The sequence below is a fragment of the Rhinichthys klamathensis genome, unplaced genomic scaffold (genome assembly GCF_029890125.1).
Source record: "Rhinichthys klamathensis goyatoka isolate OS25496 unplaced genomic scaffold, OSU_Roscu_1.1 h1tg000015l_1, whole genome shotgun sequence".
Lineage (NCBI taxonomy): Eukaryota > Metazoa > Chordata > Actinopteri > Cypriniformes > Leuciscidae > Rhinichthys > Rhinichthys klamathensis.
Genome location: NW_026606567.1, coordinates 2,973,240 through 2,995,116, shown reverse-complemented (window position 1 = coordinate 2,995,116; position 21,877 = coordinate 2,973,240). Strand labels below are relative to the sequence as shown.

The 21,877-nt window shown below is 43.3% G+C and overlaps 1 protein-coding gene across 1 annotated transcript in view; it reads right to left on the bottom strand.

The window, feature by feature from the left end:
• LOC130069726 (basement membrane-specific heparan sulfate proteoglycan core protein-like) overlaps positions 1-2,002 on the bottom strand; it is a 92,630-nt gene extending 90,628 nt beyond the window's left edge. The window contains exon 1 of the mRNA XM_056233799.1: positions 1,274-2,002. Coding sequence (XP_056089774.1) covers positions 1,274-2,002 — 729 coding nt within the window. The remainder of the gene's footprint in view (positions 1-1,273) is intronic.
• Positions 2,003-21,877: the final 19,875 nt, after the last annotated feature.

Here is a 21,877-nt window from a genome sequence, read left to right as displayed (position 1 = left end):
TTTGCTCAGTAGTTTCGCTATCTCGGCTCGAAGTAGATGAGATACTTCGTTTTTCGCCGTCGTCTCGACGCGCGTCGTATAACGGCGGGGACGTCGAGCGAACTGTAGCGAATAGCCTCTCTTTATAGTGTTCAGCACCCATTCTGATACCCCGGGGAGTTTTGACCACGCATCTGCGTGAATAGCTAGAGGTAGAATGAAATCCGGGCTCTGGCCGCGGCCTGACGGCGGCTCGAGAGCCTCGGTGTGCTGAGAACTCAACGCCGTGTTTACAGCGTGCGAGGCGGGGGGCGCGCTGATCACAGCGGGCAGCCTGGCCGCACTCAGCTTTTCTATGACTGGTAGTGCAGAGAAGGCGAGCGGGGCGAAACCCGTGGGGTTCGGCGTGTCTGTGAGAGAATGTGGGCGTGGGATGGCGGGCACATTTACTGCACTGAAAACACTGTCGGCTCATGCCGACTGAATGCGTGTTAGTTTCGTTTTTACAGAAACCAAGGGACACGCATCGTGTAGTGTAAGTGTGATGTGGGCGCGTTTACTACATTGTTTGCACAATCGACATGAGTCGATTTTATTTGTGCTAGCCCTGCACCGTGGCGGGCTGTGTCTGGGTGTGGGAATGGGCACTGGGACGTGGGCATTCTTACAACACTCATAACACCATCGGCCGTGGCCGGAACACCAGAAAATGCACTCTTTATTGGATTTATCTGGGTAGCCGTAAAAACGGCTTTTGTGTGCAGGCAAGCGGGCTCTGGAGCTGGCTTGCTCACTGCAAAATACACTGGGACAGTGTTTGGGTGGAAGTTTGGGTGGAAATCCGGCCGCAGTGGGATTTGAACACCGTCGCTTTCCTAGAGAGGCTAGGAAGGCTTTGAGACCTCGGGCTTGATCTCAATCCTCGGCCGGGGCCCGCGCTGAGGGGGAGGGCGGTGTCCAGCAGAGCGAGAGCGCGGTCTTTGGTCTCGGGCCTGGCGGCGCTGTGAAGCGGCGCCGGCGGGTGGTGCAGGCTGCGGCTGAGAGCTTCGGGCAGGCGGCTGTTTCGGGCGGCCTGTAGCGGAGCTCGAGCGCTTCGGCAGGAAGTGTTTCATGGCCTGCGATGTTTTCTGCACCTCGACGAATCTGTCCGCGAAATCTTTGACGGCAGATCCGAAAAGGCCCGTTGGCGAAATGGGTGCGTCGAGGAACACGGAGCGCTCAGCTTCCGTCATCTCGGACAGTGTCAGCCACAAATGTCTCTCAGCCACGGTGAGAGAGGCCATGTCCACCCCACGGCCTGTGCGGCGGCCTTTGCTGCGCGTAGAGCGAGGTCTGTAGCGTATCTTAAGTCCGCCACGCAGATCGCTCCCGGTCCTTCCTCGTCCAATTTTTGGAGAAGGTCGGCTTGGAAGATCTGCAGAATAGCCATTGTGTGCAGCGCTGAAACTGCTTGCCCGGCGGCGGTGTAAGCGCGTCCCTGCATGGCTGACGTCACTCGGCAGGCTTTAGATGGTAGCGCCGTCTGAGCGCGCCGTCCAGCGGAGGGCGGGCAAAGATGGGACGCTACAGCCGTTCCCACAGGAGGAATGGAAAGGTAACCTCTATCTTTCGCACCGTCTACAGAAGAGAATGCAGCAGAGGAAGAGGTACGCAGCCTGGCGGAGAAGGGGGCGTTCCACGATTTCGCGACTTCCTCGTGAAGTTCAGGGAGGAAGGGCGCGGATCTCGACTGTGACGGGGCTTCATTCTTTCTGAGAAAGCGACCGTCGAGTCTGTTGCGCGGTGGTGGCGCGGGCGCCTCCCAGTCAAGGCCGATGGTCTCCACGGCTTGAGAGAGCAGACGCATCAGCTCTGCTTCAATGCCGGCTCGTCTCCCACGGGGCTGGCGGGTAGCTGGGGGGAGGTCCACAGAGCTCGCCCAGTCCTCACTATCCGATGCCAGGAGAGAACATGCCTCGGTAGGTTCGTCAAGCTCAATGGCGGACGCGGCGGCAGACGGCGGCAGACGGCGGCCGTTGTCCATCCGTGAGCGACTCGAGCGATGCGGGCGGGCGAACCGGCGAGCTTTGGCGGGCAGGAGAGAGCTCGGGTGCGCGCTGAGCACGGCGCTTTTTGCGGCGCGGTACCACAGCGGGCAGAAGTGCAGGCTCTGAGAATGATGCCAGGCGAGTCCTCAGAGTCACCATAGGCAGCAGCTCGCAATGAGGGCATCCGCCGTCGGCGAGTGCGAGAGCCGCGTGATCTTCACCCAGGCAGGAAACGCAGATGACATGGCGGTCCCCGTCGCTGAGTTGGGCTCGGCACGAGCCACAGGAAGGCATCTTTAAAAAGACGCTTGCTCTTTTAGAGTTAGGAGAAGTGTGAGTTGCAACAGCAAACAAACACTCTCAGCAGAGTAAAGGATATGGGCGCCGGAAAGTGCAGCAGGTACGGCGGCTGAAGGCGGCTAGGTGAAGGCCAGCGACTCCAGACTCGAGGGCTCGTCCCGCTGAAGGCTTGCGTCGACAGCGCGGCTTCTCACTCCGTATCCAGCTATGCGTGAGGCTTCGCTGAAGAGATGAAAATCAGTTTGTATCAGCTATCGGCTCGCCTATGTCTGCTTGCTGCCGCAAAGCGTTTTGCATTGATTAAAAATTAAGGATAATTTTTGGCTTCAATATCTCGAGGAAAAGAGGTTTTCCCCATAGCGTAAGATATTACGCAGTACGAGAGATACTCTCGTAAGAGAACTCTCTCGAATAATTTTACTACAGCTATTATACGTTTTTACTATTACAGCTATCGAGATTAACGAATCGTGAGATGTTTTTAAAGTATTTAGATCTATTCCCATCACATATGTTGCCGTGAAGACTGAGCATTGAGCAACCAGATGACAGTCTGTTGATCGCGAGAATGAAGATCTTATCATTGCAACTCAGTTTCTGCTCTCTCTAATGCTTTCACCAATGCAAACACGATGATGTACCTAATACAGTAAGAGCTTCGTTGTGCAGTGTAACGTGCGTCATTGAATTCATAACATTGAATTCAAAAGTGTCCAGAATCCAGATTAACTCGCGCTGTGGAAAGATTGTTCTTTGATCGCTTTCTGTATATAATTTATTCACAATTTATAAACGTTTTTTTTCATCCTACTAAAAGAAACGATGTGAAGTTGATATTTAGTCACTGGCTTGACTTACTGATGCATAAACAGTATTGAACGATTTTGAGAGAAAGATTACCTGTCTGAACTTGAACAATTACACATCAGAAAATGTTGCTTGCTCTCGATCCGAGGCCAGCTCTGTATTGGCCCAAGTTGAGGAAACAGTCGTCGGTGAAATGTTTGGACATTTCCAGAGAAAATAAAATTATCCCATTGTTTCTTCAGAGGCTCGGATGAAGGAACTAAAAAATACTTGTGTTCATGTGTACATCCAAACACTGAGCAACTGCCATGCTTCGGCTGCGCAGTTCCGCCTGGCATTGAACATGGGCTGGCATATGCAAATTCTTGGAGTCGTACATATTAATGATCCCGACTGTTGCATCACAGTCGGTGTTATGTGGAGATTCGCCTATTTTTCAGGGGTGTTTTACAAAAACGAGATTTAAGTAAGAAGGAGAAAACAATGGTGTTTGAGACTCACTGTATGTCATGCCATGTACTGAACTCTTGTTATTTAACTATGCAAAAATAAATTCAATTTCACATTCTAGGGCACCTTTAAAACAGTTTAGAATAAAAAATAAAATAAAGTACAGTAAAAACAGTCGGACGAACAGTGGCACAGTGCTCATTAAGTAAATGCTTATCTAAACAGACGTGTTTTGAGTCTGGATTTGAATGTGACTACTGTGGGAACACATCTGATCTCATCTGGAAGCTGGTTCCAGCATAATAGCTAAAAGCAGACTCTCCATGCTTAGAGCGAACCCTTGGTATTTCTAGCTGATGTGATTAATGATCTGAGTGATCTGTTGGATTTATATTCAGTGAGCATGTCTGCAATATATTGAGGTCCTAGCCCATTGAATGATTTATATACCAGTAATAATACTTTAAAATCAATCCTAAATGTAACTAGGAGCGAGTGTAAAGACTGAGCAATATCATCAATTACACTTTTAACTTTTGAGTTAAAAGAATCAAGGAGAAAATCAACAGAGTCAGCAGATATGCTTGGTTTTAAAGATATAGCCTTCATAAATAGCACACTAGTGTTCTCATTTAAGCATCTCTTCTTGACAGACACAGATCTAGCTTCAATAGCAGGAGAGATCAATATATCAAAGAAAATACAGAAATGATCAGACAGTGCTACATCCTTAATTACAATCAATGAGATGTTTAGACCCTTAATGATTAGTAAATCTAGAGTGTGTCCACGATTGTGTGTGGGTCCATGTACATGCTGAGTCAGATCAATAGTTTTCAAAACAGTTTTGATTTCTTTTGCCATATTAGTTTCTGCATTATCTAAGTGATAGTTAAAATCTCCAGCAATGGCAAAACAGTCAAACTCTGTGGAAATTGTTGAAAGCAGTTCTGTAAAGTCCTCAGCAAAGGCTGGAAAGTATTTTGGAGGCCTGTAAATAATGATAAGTAAAATACGTGGAGCACCTTTTAACACAATACCCAGATATTCGAAAGACAGATAATTCCCAAATGATATTTGCTTACATTCATAGACATCTTTAAAAAGAGCAGCTAAGCCCCGCCTCTCTTACCCGCTCTGCAGACACTCATAAAAGTAAAGTTAGGAGGGGCTGTTTCATTGAGGACTGTTGCACTGCAGCTGTCTTCTAGCCAAGTTTCATTTAGAAACATAAATTCCAGGTTGTATGTAGTTATTAAGTAGTTGACTAGAAGGGATTTATTTTTAAGTGAGCGGATGTTTAAAAGTGCTAACTTAACTTTTTGTCCCCAGAGCAATCTTAGTTTGGCATGTAATAGGTACCAGATTAGATGGGTTTGCTGTACGGCTTTTGAAGGCCTTAGATTTTCTATCATGTAATTGAACAGCAATAGAGAAAGATTCAGGCACACTGGGTTCCCGCTTGTTTTGTAAACATTTAAGAAAGTTACTGTTATCATACCGGGGACCCGACACATATCAGTGTGAGCTGGTATCAGTTGTTTTTGGTTCACCTCGTGCAGATGGAGGAGGGTGTGAGCCCTGGCGCTGTGGCAGAGGCCGAAGAGCTCTCACAGGAGGAGGGGGAGGGCGAGCTGGGCCCTCAGACTTTGGTGCTTGGGGGGCCTGCCATTTTTTGGTTGACATCTGGGGGCTTGCAGCAAAAGAGTGGGATAGTTTGGTTCCAGCATACACCAGTTTTTCCATTTTCTCTGAGAAGCACAGAAGTGGAGATGCTGGAGAGAGGGATACGGTGTCTGGGGAGAGGGGCTGTTGCTCTGGTGTTCTCTGAGACCGTAATATGCTGTCCGGGTTTGCCTGTCTGTTTTCCAGAAAGTCGTCCTTGGGAGCTGAATCTTGGAGCAGTTCTAATATGCCACAGTCTGTCTGTGGTGAGCTCTGTGGGCAGGGCTCAGCTGAGATTGTGTCCGTGAGCAGAAATTGTTGTGGCTGCATGGTGTTATCATTGTCCTTGTGTGATATGTCAACCGCATGTCCAGTCAGGTGCTGAAGTGAAGTCCTGTGGTCATTCATACTGCGTCCAGGTGTGTGTGTGCCATTCAGGTTGAGTGGATTGGCACACACTGCAGAAGGAGGATTGTGAGGGAGAAGTAGATATTGTCCTTTAGCACTCTTGAACCAAGTTTGTTTGGGTGGAGCCCATCCTGTTGAAACAGTTGCCTCTGACTCCAGAAAAGATGGAAGTTGTCAATGAAGTTCTCTCCTTTTATATTGCCGTTTTTTTTGCAGCCATGTGTTAAGCCCAAGCAACCGTGAAAACCAGTTTGCTGGGAGTGGTCCACTGATGAATGTCTGAACTTTCAGTGTTTCAAAAAGTTCATTGAAATCCTTCTTAAGGAGTTCTGACTGCTCTTTATGAATATCATTCTTCCCCACATGAATGATGAGTCGATTTGCAGTCTTATGTTTCATCAGAATGTTCTGAAGTTCCCTGTTTACATCAGAAGTCGTTGCTTGTGGAAGGCAGAACGTAGTTGTATCCCTGCTAATAATGTTTCTGATTGTGGAGTCACCCACTATCAGAGTCCTGTGCTCGGCTGCGCTCTGAGCTGAGTGCCGCTGTCTGCTCGACCTTGAGCGCCAGTTAGCAGTGTTAGCTACTGGCTGATTCAGTCTGTGTTCGATCACATTAATCACATTCGGGGATTCATTCATTAATACTTAAAATCTGTTCTCAAGATGTATAGGCGGTGGTAGGAGACCAGTATTTACAATCCTTGTCAGAGCCTTATCTGGGGTAGAGGATGCTACTGCAGCAATATGTGATGCTCGTGACAATCTGATGTCTCGAGTGCCTTTGGGTCTCGCTCCCTGTTTATGCCATCGATTTGTAAGTCGATCGGCTTGTTTCTCTACACTCAGTATTACCTGTATTGGAGGACTAGATTCATGGGACTCACCGGCTGTATGCTGAGGGCGTCCATGACGAAGCTCTGTTGTGTGTTCTGTCTGGTTTAGTGGTCCCACAAGTAACTTTTTTTCAAGAACTGCAATCCTTTGTAAAAGTCTCTGGCAGTTAATGCAGCAAGTAGATTCCAGAAGAGGCATTTTCTCTTATCCTTTTGAATGTAGGCAGTTGTGTTTTCCCTTCCCCGGAATGTAAGCTTTCAGTGGGAGGCTGGTCGGAGAAAAGAATTCTGCTTTTTTGTAGTAATCAAGCATTTGAGCACTGTGCTGATTTGCTGAAGTTAAAATTAGGTGATAAAAGGAGATAAAATATAAAAATATAAAAGCGATAGAGCGATAAAAAATATAAAAGCGATAGAGCAAAGCGCGGAGCAGTAAGCAAGAGCATCCGAACAGTAGCTGAGCAGTAGACAATTGAGGGGTAACGCATCTGTCCAGTTGCCCACCGGGTCATTTATTTGTCCAGGAGGGATTACGGTATGACCTTATTCGATGGGGTCATTGTTTCAACGTGGCTTGCCATCCAGGGGTGAATCGTACCAGTTTTCTTGTTAAACAACAATTCTGGTTGCGTTCCATGGCTCGTGACATCTGGGGTTTTGTTTTGGTCTGCTTTGTTTGTGCTTGTAGTAAGACTTCCAATCGACCTCCGGGGGGGTTACTTCAACCGTTGTCTGTCCCTTCGAGACCCTAGTCCCACATCGCACTCGATTTTGTCACTGGCCTCCCGCCCTCCAAGGGCAATACAGTCATTTTGACCGTAGGGGACCGGTTCTCGAAAGGCTGCTCATTTTATTCCCATTTTATTGCCCAAATTACCCTCTGCCAAGGAGACAGCGGTTACTGTTGTTGATCACGTTTTTCGCATTCATTACCTCCAGATGGACGTGGTCCCCGACAGGGGACCCCAATGTGTTTCCAAATTTTGGAGGGAGTTTTGTCGATTACTGGGGGAGAGTGTCAGTCTGTCTGCTGGGTTCTGTGTTATTTTGCTTAGTGCGATAATAAGCAAACGAGGCGTGTTTACAAGTTGAACATATTTTACTCGGCAACTTTCACATTACCACATCCAGTGCCACTCTCCCGGCTACATCTGTTTACTTTCGGCCCGACGCTTCCCCTCCCCGAGGCATGCTGGGTAATGGAGTTCTTAACTTAACGTATTCATAACATCACATCTTTCCCCCTATAAAGAAATAATATTCATCCCTGTAAAAACATACCCATTTTAAGGTGGTGATATATACTGAAGGGTTGGTCAAAATCCCTTGCCTCTTCAAATACATATATAATCATATATCATTTTGAATGGTTATATACTTCCTTTATAAAAATCAATAATCAAATATATTCATTATCACATAATAATTTTTATATTCTTGTGATTGTGAAATTATATTTTCTTAAATGCATGGATGCAAGGAACCAGTTTCTTTTAGGTGCATTCCAATCTTACTTTGAGATTGCACGTAGTACACGCAGGACACGAAGGCCACGTAACCCACAAGGCCGTTTGTCTCTTTCTCTGGGATGAGTAGAAAGGTTAGAGGGTCCTAAAGGCAGCGTGGGCACATATGATTCTTCGCTGGACATATGGTCAAGCTATATTGAGCGTTACTATCAAACTTTAATTGTTGTATTAAAATGTATTCTTTCCAGTATATTTCCTTCCTTGGGAGTAAATGCCAGTGATCTGTTTTTCTCCTAAATGAGTGAATGTTTTAGCATTATGTTTTGGTATACTTAACTGATAATAAGGAGCTCAGACTCTCTTCAGCCTTGATGGGAGCTGTTATTTGCTAGTGTCTGTTATTTGTGTGTGTGTGCGTATGACATTCTATGTAGGTTCTGGACAGTCGGACCAGACACCCCGGCGCCCTTCTCTAACCTGCGAGGCCACCACAGACCTAAATCTAATCAGTGGACGACAACTATCTTTACTAATGGCGATAGGCACCCCTATCTCCTCACATGTGTTAAATTGTTTAGGCTCTTAATGTTTCTTAGCCAATGAGAATCATTCAACCTGTAAGCAATGACGTAGCTTAGACCTTGGAAATGGTATAACTGCTGTGATCTTTGTAACTGTAAGCGGGGCGGCCTACGAACTCCTGTGTGAGTCTTGAAGCTGACTTCTGCTGATGAAAATGCAAACTATCTTCAGTAAAACTTTTCTTTAATTTTTTATAATTCTGACTCCGGGTCTTCATTCTTCATATCTGGTTCTGGGTCTTTGACTGTACACCCCTTACAGTTATGGTGGAGGATGCGCTGGCAATTATTCTCGGTGACACCCCTGGCAAATCAACAAACAAGGTAGTAAGCTTTTGTTAATTGTTAGGGCTGTCTGACTGGAAGAGATTTTGAAGGAGAGCGGGAGAGCTTCACTCCGATGAGGCGAGTGAAGCTTCACTCCGATGAGGCGAGTGAAGGAGTAAGTTAATTATACTGCTGACAGTATAAGAAGTCGCTGAGAGCGTCGTTAAGGGTAACGGCAGCAGACAGCGCAAGCGAAGCGTGCTCTGTGGGGGCCCCGCTGGGCATTACTGGTGTAGCACCACCCCAGCAGAGCACGTCCCTGGGCTAGAGGTCCAGTGGCACCGTAAACCTGCTCAATCTCTTCCATCTCAGATAGGGGATCCCCGAACTTAGTGAAGTGAATCAGGCAGTTAGGGATACTAACAATAATAGGGTTGTTTGCCAGGGATGCATCAGGAACAATTCCGAGAGAAAAATTTAAAAAGTTGTGACCCAAATTGGCATGGACCAGTATATGTAACTGTGATTTTGGAGTATACTTTGCAGTTTCATCACGCAGAAGCCAAGCTGTGTTGTGCAAAGATCGCCGCCTCCATTTCTGCAATAACTTCAGGTGAGTATGAACTATGATTAAGATATGAAAAAAAAAAATGTAATAACTTAATCAGTAACCTGAAGAGTCCTGAAACAAATAGTGAGACAGGAAAAGCAAACGCTGTAAGCAGCTGTGCTCTAAAGCCCTCACTTTAAATAAATTTGCAGAAATGATTAAGTAAATGGTAGTCAGGATTTTGATTCTGATTGGAAATTTAAATTAAAAAAACTTGACTGGCTACAAACAAACAAAGAAACTGAAAAATTAAAATGTTTAGCCTCGTATTGCTTACGATGATTACAAGAAGCAAGTGAAAGAAATTCTGGGTCAGGGATAATTTCCCTCGACAAGCGACAAAAGTTAAACAGACACTTTGTGAAAACAATATTTTGCAGCTTATGAAAATTAATGTTCTGCCAATAATAATGATGAAGATTATGATTGGGTTATTATGATTAAATCCGCCACTGGTGGACTGTAAAAGAATACAGAGAACTGCTTAATCAGTGGCTCTGTTTGCATTCCTGAATGGGACACACTGCTTCAAGGGTGTGATACTGTAGTTGAGGCTGAAACAAATTCACCAGATGACAGAGAGTGTTTTAATGGTGGTCATCAGGACCATTTAATACGTAACTGTAAATTCCCACCGAGAAGGTGTTTAAAAATGTGATAAAAGATGACACGTGACACATTTCTGGTAATAATGTGAGTTTGAAAGTAGATCAGTGTTTAAATGACGATATTAAAGTTGTCGTCTGAGAAAGAACAAGAGATAAAACAAGGTCAAAAGATTGAAGTCTTAAAGTGAATCCTTTTGAAGAAAAGATCTATAATACTAATTTTTATAAGTGAATTGATGAATACAGGTTGATGTAAAATTAATGACTCCAACAAATGTGAGTTGCAAAATATATCAAAGTAACTAGAAGCTGATGTTTTGCTTTCAAAAGATAAGTTTGTTATTGGCTGTAATGAAACAGTTTGCTTATCTGAATCTGATGTGTGCTGTGGCTGAAACTGCCAGTGCAACAGACTCAATCTGAGTGGAAATTTGTAATGCCTAAATTTCCTGATGTGTGGGCAAAAGACAAATATAAATAATATGTTTATTTGAAACCGTATGTAATATCTGGCAAAGATGCCTTAAGCTGGGATAGAGTTAAAAGATGGTAGATAAAGTTAGACGTTCAGAGTGCAGTGTACCAGTCCCTCCCTCATTCAATGTCTCTCTCTCTTCAATGTCAGCTAAAAGCTGTAAAACTGAATGACTTTAAAGAAGTCTTTAAAATAATAATGCAGATCTTAAACGATAGAAGACATTTTATTTTATTTTAGGACCAGTAACTTCTTTGTCTCATTTAGTCTCCACCATTCAGGACCAATGGCTCCGGCTACAGATGAAGTACACTGAATGTACGGTTGTGATCTAAATTCACTGAGTATAATCCAAGTAGCTAGGTTGCGGCTTTTAAGATAGTTAATGGATTTAAGTGATTAAATACTGTTGTTATTGACCTGTCTCCCTATGTGAACACTATTAGGCAATCCGAATGGCTCTGGTGACTCTTGAACGTGCCTTTCCTAAGCTCTAGAAAACAGCTGAGTTCTGTTGAAGCAAACAGCCTGTGATGGGAAAGAGCGGTCACCAGTGGGCACGAGTGGCCATCTCTATGACGGGTAAGACCTTCTATTGGCCAGACAGGGGGCAACCCAAGCCAGAGTGGATCACGTAAAGTCACTGGGCATCTCAAGATGGAGGTGTTTATGTGAGAAAGGTATGAGAGTGGAGCGGATGACTGTGAGGCCAGCAGCATCCTTTATCGTTAGGGCGGATGAGCTGTGAGGAGTTACAGGCAGTCTGACCCAGAAACGTGAGTGTTCCTCTATACCAATCACAAGAAACCGCATTAGTTGTATGGCTTGTTTTTTTATTGTGACAAGCGTCTGCAAATATACCAGGGGAAAACACCCTGATGGAGATTATAGATAAAGGGCTAACAGGAGTGGGCTTTCAAGAGCCAGCTGAGGCCTTGAAGTGATTCCCATTAGTTGTTGTGGAGACAGTAGCAAAACTTTTTATGTACTGGTTTGCCTTATGGGCAAGGAAAATCATAGTGTTGATTTTGAACTAATAGGTCTATGACATAGTTTTAACTCCTGAAGGTCGTTAGACATGGTGGTGGCTAAAGATGAAGACAGCTTTTGATTTAAGAAAAGTCTGGATAACAAAGGTGAATGGTCAAAGATTATTGTAACGAATTTAATATTACATTTTATATAAGTTACAGTCTTAGAAATTTATTTATAGTGAGAGAGACTGCTTGAGCGGAGGAAGGGATGGTAACTGTGTCTGTCTTTCTGTCATCGGCCTGCTAGAGCAAGCTGAAGCAAAATAATGATAATGAAACAAAACAACCCAGCTGACCTCGTTAAATTCTAATGAATAATGAACAGGCATGCTTTGAAACTGGTTGGGAGACCATGTAAAATTAGGTAGAAGCTACCGGAAAATGGGAAGTTTAAAATCTTATTTAAAATTTAAATCTTTTAGCAATAATATAAAGAAAAATGAATATTGAAAATGAACAGTTAACATATGTGTGTCTAGTATGAGTGCGTGTGATGGTGACAGCACTTTATGTCTTGTATGTGTTAGTTTGGGGTACTATTATTTCCTGATTTTGAGGATATTGTGTCATTAACCTCTGGAATTAGTGTTTTATCATTACAGATGGGTTAAGTGAAATGACCAACTTTAAAAAAAAGTTGATAATTCTAAGACAATCTGATGAAAAGACAATGCAGAACATGGGACGAGCTTTAATTGGAGTGGTTCTCCAGCTCTGTCTGCTATTGGTAATTATGAATGCTTTTGTCATTTATGATATTGAACTGAATTACTCTCTGGATTAGTATTTTATATAAATTGGAATTGTAAAGAAGATTGCCGTCCATTATGGGGTAAAACTCTTGTCTAAATTCAACTGAGGGTCTAAATTTAAATAGACAACTAGGTGGGATCATAAGGATAAACGTAGGAAAAAAAAAAGATATATATATATAGACTTGACGGCAGAGAGACAAAGTGACACATTGGCTAAGTCACTATCCAAATTATCCAGAGTGAGCTCCCTCATTTTTATTGAAAGGCCGGAGGGCGAACAAAGAAGGAGTGAATATAACTTGTAAAAAGAAAAGGTTTTATTTCTCAATCCCTTAAATGTATGTATGACATTAGATGTCTAAAAAAACTACAATTTAATAAAGGTAAAAGAGAAAGCAACTATATGGCTGTGGGCTGGGATCTGAGTAACATAATATTTTGGTTTCTGTAAAACTGTAAAGATAAGTGGAACTGAGACAAATACTGTGAGAAGTAGTTATAATGAAAAATAAAGTTGAAGTTAATGATAAGAAAACAAGAGTATTGAAGAATTAATAAAATACCATGATTCCCCTAACGAGGGAACTTTAAGTGTCACTAGGCTGACAGTGGTGAGAGACTCGGATGCAGAAGGAACTGGCATTTAGGGCAAGATGGAAGAAATATAGTAGAAAAAAAAAATGTATGTAATGAAAATACAATTTCTGATAGGATTTATGGAAGTCAAATTAAGTTTAAATGGTATGAAAAAGGTTAGGGTTAGACATTGTATGATTGACAGGGATTCAAGTGATATAAGGATAAGGAATGAACAAAAGCTTTATTAAGCAGAATGGGGAACGATCCTATATTTTAGTGGTAAAATAATGACTGAAATGATGATGTGAATTTGTTTTATTTTATTTCTATTTTTGAAACAAACAAAAAAGGGTATAAGATGTTATACAATTAAAATGGTACATGCTATGTGACCGTAAACTGAAGGATGATTTCAGTAAAGACTTAAAGTGTTTACATCGATTATTATGGGCCTTAATTATTAATATTCTATTGTTTGTTGTTTATTTTTAGTTAGACAACCATTGTGTTTTAAACCTAAAGGGTCTATAAAAGGGGTAGTGAAAATAATGGATTAACCATCCAACTTTGTTTATAATAAAAGGATTTGGAAATCATAATTTTATAAATAAATAAAAAACTAGTGCATATATTCTGGTACTCATGATTATAGACAATGTCTTTATTTAGGATCTGAGTAGTGACTGTGGATCTAGCCCATGCTAGGAATACAGCAATAGTGCTTGCTTATTTAGCCTGGCTTCCAAAGAATAAATATGTACTTGTTTCGTAATCAGTTATGTGTTTTATAAAATTTTAACCTGACTGATAAACGGAGGAAGAATGACATTGATGTCCTGTTGTGAGTGGAAGGTGGGAGAGCCTCTTAATGGGGACTGGAATTTTTAGTATCCAGCATGTCCGTGACGAGGTGAAGAGACAAGTGTGACCCGTCAGGGGAGCATGCGTCACCACTCCTCCCTTCCGTAGTGACCTCACTGGTTAGACCAGACGTGGCGGTATTGGACCCCACATTGGTCTAAAACGGGGGACTGAAGGGTTGGTCAAAATCCCTTGCCTCTTCAAATACATATATAATCATATATCATTTTGAATGGTTATATACTTCCTTTATAAAAATCAATAATCAAATATATTCATTATCACATAATAATTTTTATATTCTTGTGATTGTGAAATTTTATTTTCTTAAATGCATGGATGCAAGGAACCAGTTTCTTTTAGGTGCATTCCAATCTTACTTTGAGATTGCACGTAGTACACGCAGGACACGAAGGCCACGTAACCCACAAGGCCGTTTGTCTCTTTCTCTGGGATGAGTAGAAAGGTTAGAGGGTCCTAAAGGCAGCGTGGGCACATATGATTCTTCGCTGGACATATGGTCAAGCTATATTGAGCGTTACTATCAAACTTTAATTGTTGTATTAAAATGTATTCTTTCCAGTATATTTCCTTCCTTGGGAGTAAATGCCAGTGATCTGTTTTTCTCCTAAATGAGTGAATGTTTTAGCATTATGTTTTGGTATACTTAACTGATAATAAGGAGCTCAGACTCTCTTCAGCCTTGATGGGAGCTGTTATTTGCTAGTGTCTGTTATTTGTGTGTGTGTGCGTATGACATTCTATGTAGGTTCTGGACAGTCGGACCAGACACCCCGGCGCCCTTCTCTAACCTGCGAGGCCACCACAGACCTAAATCTAATCAGTGGACGACAACTATCTTTACTAATGGCGATAGGCACCCCTATCTCCTCACATGTGTTAAATTGTTTAGGCTCTTAATGTTTCTTAGCCAATGAGAATCATTCAACCTGTAAGCAATGACGTAGCTTAGACCTTGGAAATGGTATAACTGCTGTGATCTTTGTAACTGTAAGCGGGGCGGCCTACGAACTCCTGTGTGAGTCTTGAAGCTGACTTCTGCTGATGAAAATGCAAACTATCTTCAGTAAAACTTTTCTTTAATTTTTTATAATTCTGACTCCGGGTCTTCATTCTTCATATCTGGTTCTGGGTCTTTGACTGTACACCCCTTACAATACTGTATATATATATATATATATTTTTTTTTTTTTACTTACAACTTCCCTTTGTAAACAACAGTTTCAATTTAAACTTTTTTTTTTTTTTTTTAACTAGACCCTCTTAACAGTCCATGTTGCTCTTTTGTACAACAAACAACAACAAAAACAAACTTAGGAGACTTTAGCAACTCTCAATCAACCTCTGCGGTGGCTGAATATGTCTCTTAGGTCTAGACTGTCTTTCAGCAGCTGGCGATTTCGACAGACTGGAAGGTGTTGCAGCAGCTGGTGGCGCAGGCGCCGCTGCAAGATTACTGTCAGTTAACTCCGTAGATTCAGTCGCGTCCTGCTGAACAGTCTCTTGAGCTGTAGTGTCCTTTTCAGTCGGCTGTAGTTGAAGTTCTGTGGGGTTCCTCCTCAGAGACAATCCATTCTCCAGCTGGATCCTATAGGAGCGTGGAGCAACTTCCTTCTCCACCTGTCCCTTTTGTTTCCATGTTCCTGTAGAGATGTCCCTGAGACGCACCATGTCTCCAGGCTTCAGCATTGGCAGGTGTTTAGCTGTTCGATCGTACAGCAGTTTTTGTTTCGCTTTTTGTTCCTCCTTGACTTTTCTGACTTTGTGTGCGCTTTGGGTGTAAGCAAATCCTCATTTACTGGTAGGTTAGAGCGAATGCGTCTACCCATCAGCATTTGAGCTGGTGATAGTTCGTTCTGTAGAGGTGCACTCCTATAGATCAGTAGGCTTTTCTGAAAATCATCTCTGTCCTGCGCTTTTTTCATCAAGTTTTTTACTGTTTTCACTGAGCTTTGTGCCAAGCCGTTGGACTTTGGGTAGGTTGGACTCGATGTACAGTGTTGAAACCCCCATTCTTTGGCAAAGGCAGCAAACTCACAGCTGGAAAACTGGGGCCCATTGTCTGAAAACAGTTCACATGGGACACCATGTCTGGCAAAGACAGTCTTGAGGTAACTGATGACTGCCTTGCTTGATATTGACTGCAGCGCTCCAACTTCTGGATAGTTTGAAAAGTAGTCAGTGACCACTATGTAACTCTTTCCATTACAGTCAAATAGGTCAGTTCCCACCTTGTAGTAAGGTCTGTGGGGCACCGGATGACTCATCAGCGGCTCAGCTTGTTGTTTTGGCCTGTGTGTGCGACAAAGTTCACATGAAGCTATTGTCTGGCTGATATCTTGGTTGATTCTCGGCCAGTACATTACTTCTCTCGCCCGTCGTTTACACTTGACTTCTCCGAGATGGCCTTCGTGTATCTTCTGGAGCATTTGTTTACGTAACGATGATGGAATAACAAACTTGCTCCCCTTCAACACTATGTCATTCACCACAGTAAGCTCGGTTCTGCAGTTCCAGTAGTCTGTTATGTTCATTGGGCAATCCTTTTTGTTTTCAGGCCATCCTTTCTGTATTGCACGCTTGAGTTCTTTCATTGTTTCATCTGCATTTGTCTCTCTCCGTATTTGTTCTGTTCTGTCAGCTGTTACTGGCAGATTTGTCACTACCATGTCCACGTACGCCTGTATTTCTGCAGTGCTCTCGCTGTCCGTACGCTCCCCTTTATCAACTGCTCTAGACAAGGTGTCGGCGGTGTACATGTATTTCCCCTGTGTATATATCATGTGCACATCATATTTTTGCAGCCTAATTAGCATGCGTTGTATCCGCACAGGACAGTCATTCAGAGGTTTGGACATGATGGACACCAGAGGTTTATGGTCTGTTTCTACTTCAAAAGCTTGACCATAGACATATTGGTGAAAGCGTTCACATGCATACATGCTCGCTAATAGCTCCTTCTCAATTTGAGCGTACCTGGATTCAGCGCTTGTCAAGGCTCTAGATGCATAGGCAACAGGTAGCCACTGCTCGTCGTATTGCTGCAGCAGCACCGCTCCCAGGCCGTACTGTGACGCATCTGCCGAGACCCTTGTTCTTCTTTCTGGGTCATAAAACTTTAACACGGGCTCTTGTGTCAGGATCTCTTTAAGTTTTACAAAACATTTCTCCTGCTCATGAGACCAGATCCATTCATTCTTCTGTTCGAGAAGACTCCTGAGAGGTGCTGACTGTGCTGACAGCTGTGGGACAAACTTTGCTAGATAGGTGACCATTCCCAGAAAACGTCTGACCTCATCTTTGTTGTTTGGCCTTTCCATATTGTTGATTGCTGATGTTTTTCTTGGGTCAGGCTCATAGACAGTATAAGAAATGGACAGAGCCATCTCATTGGAACTCAGTTGAGACAGTTGAAGCCCATTTTTAGCGATTTCTGAGCACTTCCGTTCCTGACGCGCAGACTCAAACCGACTCAAACTAAGCTTGATGACGTGAGCAACCTGTCTGACAGACGTTAATCTTCTAGTAGCTGTGCGTGAAAATTGCCAACGTTAATCTTGCAGAGACGGGGAACTTGAGCAAAGAGTTCTTTGGCGTGAGTGAGCAGGAGTAAGTATTCCGTTGCTTTTATGGACTCATTATCTACGGGCTTCTCCCTTGACGGGACGTCCCCCCGATTGCCTGCGAGCTTCTCCTCCTGTCTGTACGGTAATTTCTGTACAGCGCGACAGAGAGTCGAGTGGTTATGACGCAATCGTTAGCCTATTTTTACTAAAACTGTTTCTACGGGGCCATAATGTAACATAGAAGGTAATGGAGCACTTTATACATTGTCGTGTTTCTTTAGAAATAAATAATGGACAAATGGAGTCTTTAAACGCCTCAGATGTAAAGTTATTCGCTGTCAAAGTGACGCCAAAATGAATGGGAGTCAATGGAAATGCTAACGCAAGTGAAGTTCTGCTACAACATGGCGGCACCCGGCCGGCTTCAACTTCCGGTCGATGGATTACCCCCTTGGTCAGGCTTCACTCCCTCTTCACTGACAACATCTCCCACAAAGGTAAGCGTTTTCACTCCAAACTCACATTTGTCTTTGTTAAGCTTCAGATTCACTTCTCTTGTCTTGTCTAGCACTTGTCTCAGTCTCTCGTCATGTTCTTCTCGATTCGAGCCCCAGACTATGATGTCATCCATCATGGTCTCCACTCCTGGTATGTGCTCGAAAATCATGTGTATAGTCTTGTGGTAGACTTCAGGTGCTGACAAGATACCATACGGCAGACGAAGAAACCTGTACCTGCCCTCAGGTGTGTTAAACGTGCACAGTTTCGAACTCTCCTCATCCAGCCTCAGCTGCCAGAAACCTGACGAAGCGTCTAGTTTACTGAACCATTTAGCTCCAGCAAACTGTGCCATGATTTCTTCTCTGGTTGGTAACTTAAAGTGTTCTCTTTTAATTGCTTTGTTTAAGTCTCTTGGGTCCAAGCACGTTCTCAGAGCACCTGTTTTCTTCTGCAAAACAACTAGAGAGCCGACCCATTCAGTTGGTTCGTCTATTTTCTTGATGACCTCCAATTTTTCCATGCGCGCTAGTTCCTCTTTCAGCTTTCCACGTAACGCGAAAGGGATTTTTCTACAAGGATGCACAACAGGAGGCACGCTTTTATCCACACATATTTTGTGTTTTCCAGGTAGACATCCAAGTCCTTCAAAACAGTCTTTATACTCCTCCATGAGTGAGTCATGATCATTTGCCGTATCCGATGTCACGACAAACACTCTTTTGACCAGATTGAGCTTTGTACATGCCTTGAGTCCCAGAATTGGTTGTGCACTCGTATCCACGATCAGTAGCAATGCTCTTATCTGCTGGCCTCTGTGTTTGAAGGTTGCGATGCATCCGCCTTTAACAGGAACACGTTCACCAGTATATCCCGTCACTTTTGTTTTAATAGGATGAATTTCACTTTTCACTGCCAACTTTTTATAGTCTTCAAAAGATAACAGGTTTACATGAGCACCTGTGTCTAACTTGAATGGTATTATTGTCTGATTCACCTCGATTGGCACGATCCATTCCTCTTTTTCTGTTGCATGAGCACGCACCATATCTACAATGAACTCTTCTTCCTCACCAACTGCGTGAACTTTCTGTTTAAAAGCTGATTTGCAACATCTTGCATAGTGATTGCTCTTTCCACAGTTGTTACAGGATTTACCATATGCAGGACATGATTTTGGCTTGTGACTGCCTCCACATTTACCACATTTGAATTCTGCAGACTTCTCTTTCTGTCCTTTTTGTTTGGTAAATGCTTTCTTTTTCATCTGTTCTTTATGGACTGCATGCACTGTGATTTCACCTCTCCGAAGCTCTTTTGCTTGTGCTCGAGTGGTTTCCGCTGCTCTGCACATAGTGACACACTTATCTAATGTAAGTCCAGTCTCTCTGAGCAATCTTTCTCTGAGTGCATTATCCACTGTGCCACAAACAATCCTGTCTCTCACTAGTGAATCTCTCAGGGTGCCAAATTCACATGTTTTGCTTAGAGTGTGAAGCTCTGCTAAGTACTGATCAAAAGGTATTCCTTGCTTTTGGTCATGGGTGAAAAACTTGTACCTCTCAAAAGTCACATTCTGACTAGGCACAAAGTACTCTTCAAACTTCTTTATTAGCTCTGCTAAAGTCAAATTAGCTTCATCCAGCTGAAAGCTGTTATAGATATCCAAAGCATCTTCTCCCATATCATGCAAAAGGATGTGAGCTTTCAATTTTTCATCTTCACCCCCTGCTCCGCTTGCTGCTAAATATATATTAAATCTTTGTTTAAACCGCTTCCAATTATCAGCAAGATTACCAGTCAGTTGCATGGAAGTGGGTGGACTTAGCCTCTCCATTACTGAACGTCAGGGTATCAGGACTTCCCCAGCCCTCTCCTGTTGCTGGTTTTCCTCCGATTCGGGCACCAGATCCTCTTCTACTTGTTCGATCTGTCCCTCGTCCCCCGCTTCACTTCCACTGCCACCTGTAGCCATCACACGCCGTAGCAAACTCTTTTAGCATGTTGCCGTTTTATCACGTTACACTCACGCGACCGGAGATTTTTCTTTCTTTTCCGACGTTCTTCCGCGGCAAATCTTCCTTTCGTAGCTGCTCACGGCCACTTCTGACACCATGTGTTATTTTGCTTAGTGCGATAATAAGCAAACGAGGCGTGTTTACAAGTTGAACATATTTTACTCGGCAACTTTCACATTACCACATCCAGTGCCACTCTCCCGGCTACATCTGTTTACTTTCGGCCTGGCGCTTCCCCTCCCCGAGGCATGCTGGGTAATGGAGTTCTTAACTTAACGTATTCATAACATCACAGGTTCCATCCTCAGAGCAATGGCCAAAATGAGCGGGCCAACCAGGACTTGGATAGAGTGTTGCGATATTTGGTGTCATAGAATCCATTACCATTAATAGGTTACCAGCCACCTATTTTCCCAAGTCTGGAATTCGAAGTCGCGGTCCCCTCTGCTCACGCCTTCATCCAGAGATGCCGTTACACTTGGAGGAGAGCCTGAGAGACCCTCCTCCAGGTGGGAGCTTGCACTAAGGCTCAGGCATTGTTGGGCAAAAAGTGTGGCTTTCTTCTAAGAATATTCTTCTCCGCTCAGTTGAAATGAACTAGCACCCAAATTCATCAGCCCAATAACTGTCACTAAAGTTCTTAGCCCAGTGGCAGTCCACCTCAAACTTCCTCCTGTGTACAGGGGACATCATCCTGTTTTTCATGTCTCCAAATTGTAACCTGTTTTTCATTCACCCATTAATCTGCCACGCCTCGTAGATGGGGAACCAGTCTATTCGGTCAAACGTATTCTGGACTCAAGACGGAGGGGACGTGGATTTCAGTACCTGGTGGATTGTTAGTTCACCTGGGAGCACCAGGAGGCCCTCCTAGGAGGAGGGGTACTGTCACGGTTCATGGGTTCACTGAATAATTTACTCAGTGTGTGTGTGTGTGTGTGTGTGTGTGTGTGTGTGTGTGTGTGTGTGTGTGTGTGTGTGTGTGTGTGTGTGTGCGTGTGCCTGTTGATTGCTGCTGATGAGCTAGTCAATGCCAGCCCTGCTATTTAATGTCTGTGCAACCCGTCCTGTGTTGTCAGATCGTTTGGTGTTATCCTGTGGTGTTCCTGGTTGTGTTCGAGTCTCCCTGGTCTTGTGCTGGGTCTCCTGTGGATTTTTCTGTTCCTGTCTCTGTGGATTGTTCGTCTGTGCTACCAATAAAGACTTTGCATCTGCACATGCTTCTCCTGATTCATACTTTCACTATTGTCTGGACTCAGCATAATAAATTATAATATTTCACACTCGCTACTGAATCCTCCTTTGTTAACCTGAAAACAAGTTCTTCCAATGTTTCATCATCGCGCTTGGATTGATATGTTAAAATCGACATCATGGTTTCGGTCTTTACAGTTCTTTCGTTGAGCTGTAGGAAGCCTCCGGACAGAGCTGACGTTCATTTATTGTAATGGCCTTGTAGCTTCTGTCAGGCACTGTACGCGGTAGACCAATCACCGCCCGGTCAGGCCAATCAGAGCAGAGCAGCTTGCAGAAAAGAGGAATTTAGAGAGACCGATTCATCCAACGATTCGTGTGAGAATCATTGAACTATGTGGTGATGTGCAATATATATATATACAATGAATAAATGAAGTTTTTTTTTTTACTTTTGATGCATGTAAACCTGTTGTAGGAGACCTCCAAAACAAAATTAGGAGACTTTAAAATAGCATAATAGAGACACTTTAAGGTACATTCCTAGAAGTTGATAAGAATATTATTTTGGGGATTTAAGACTAGTTGGAGGTTATCCTGACTTTAAGAAGCTTATTTACGATGATTTTTAAAAACATTCTTTTTAGGAATTTGACATACATTTTGGGTAACACTTTATTTGAACATGTTACTACTGTACATGTACTTAATATATTAATAAAAGTAAATTATGTATAATTACAAGTAACTAAACCAAACCCTAACCCTAACAGTAACTCTATAGAAAGTAAATGTAGTTATTTAATATTACTCAGTACTTATTTTAGTAAGTACAATGTAACAACGTCACATAAAGTGTAACCAAATTT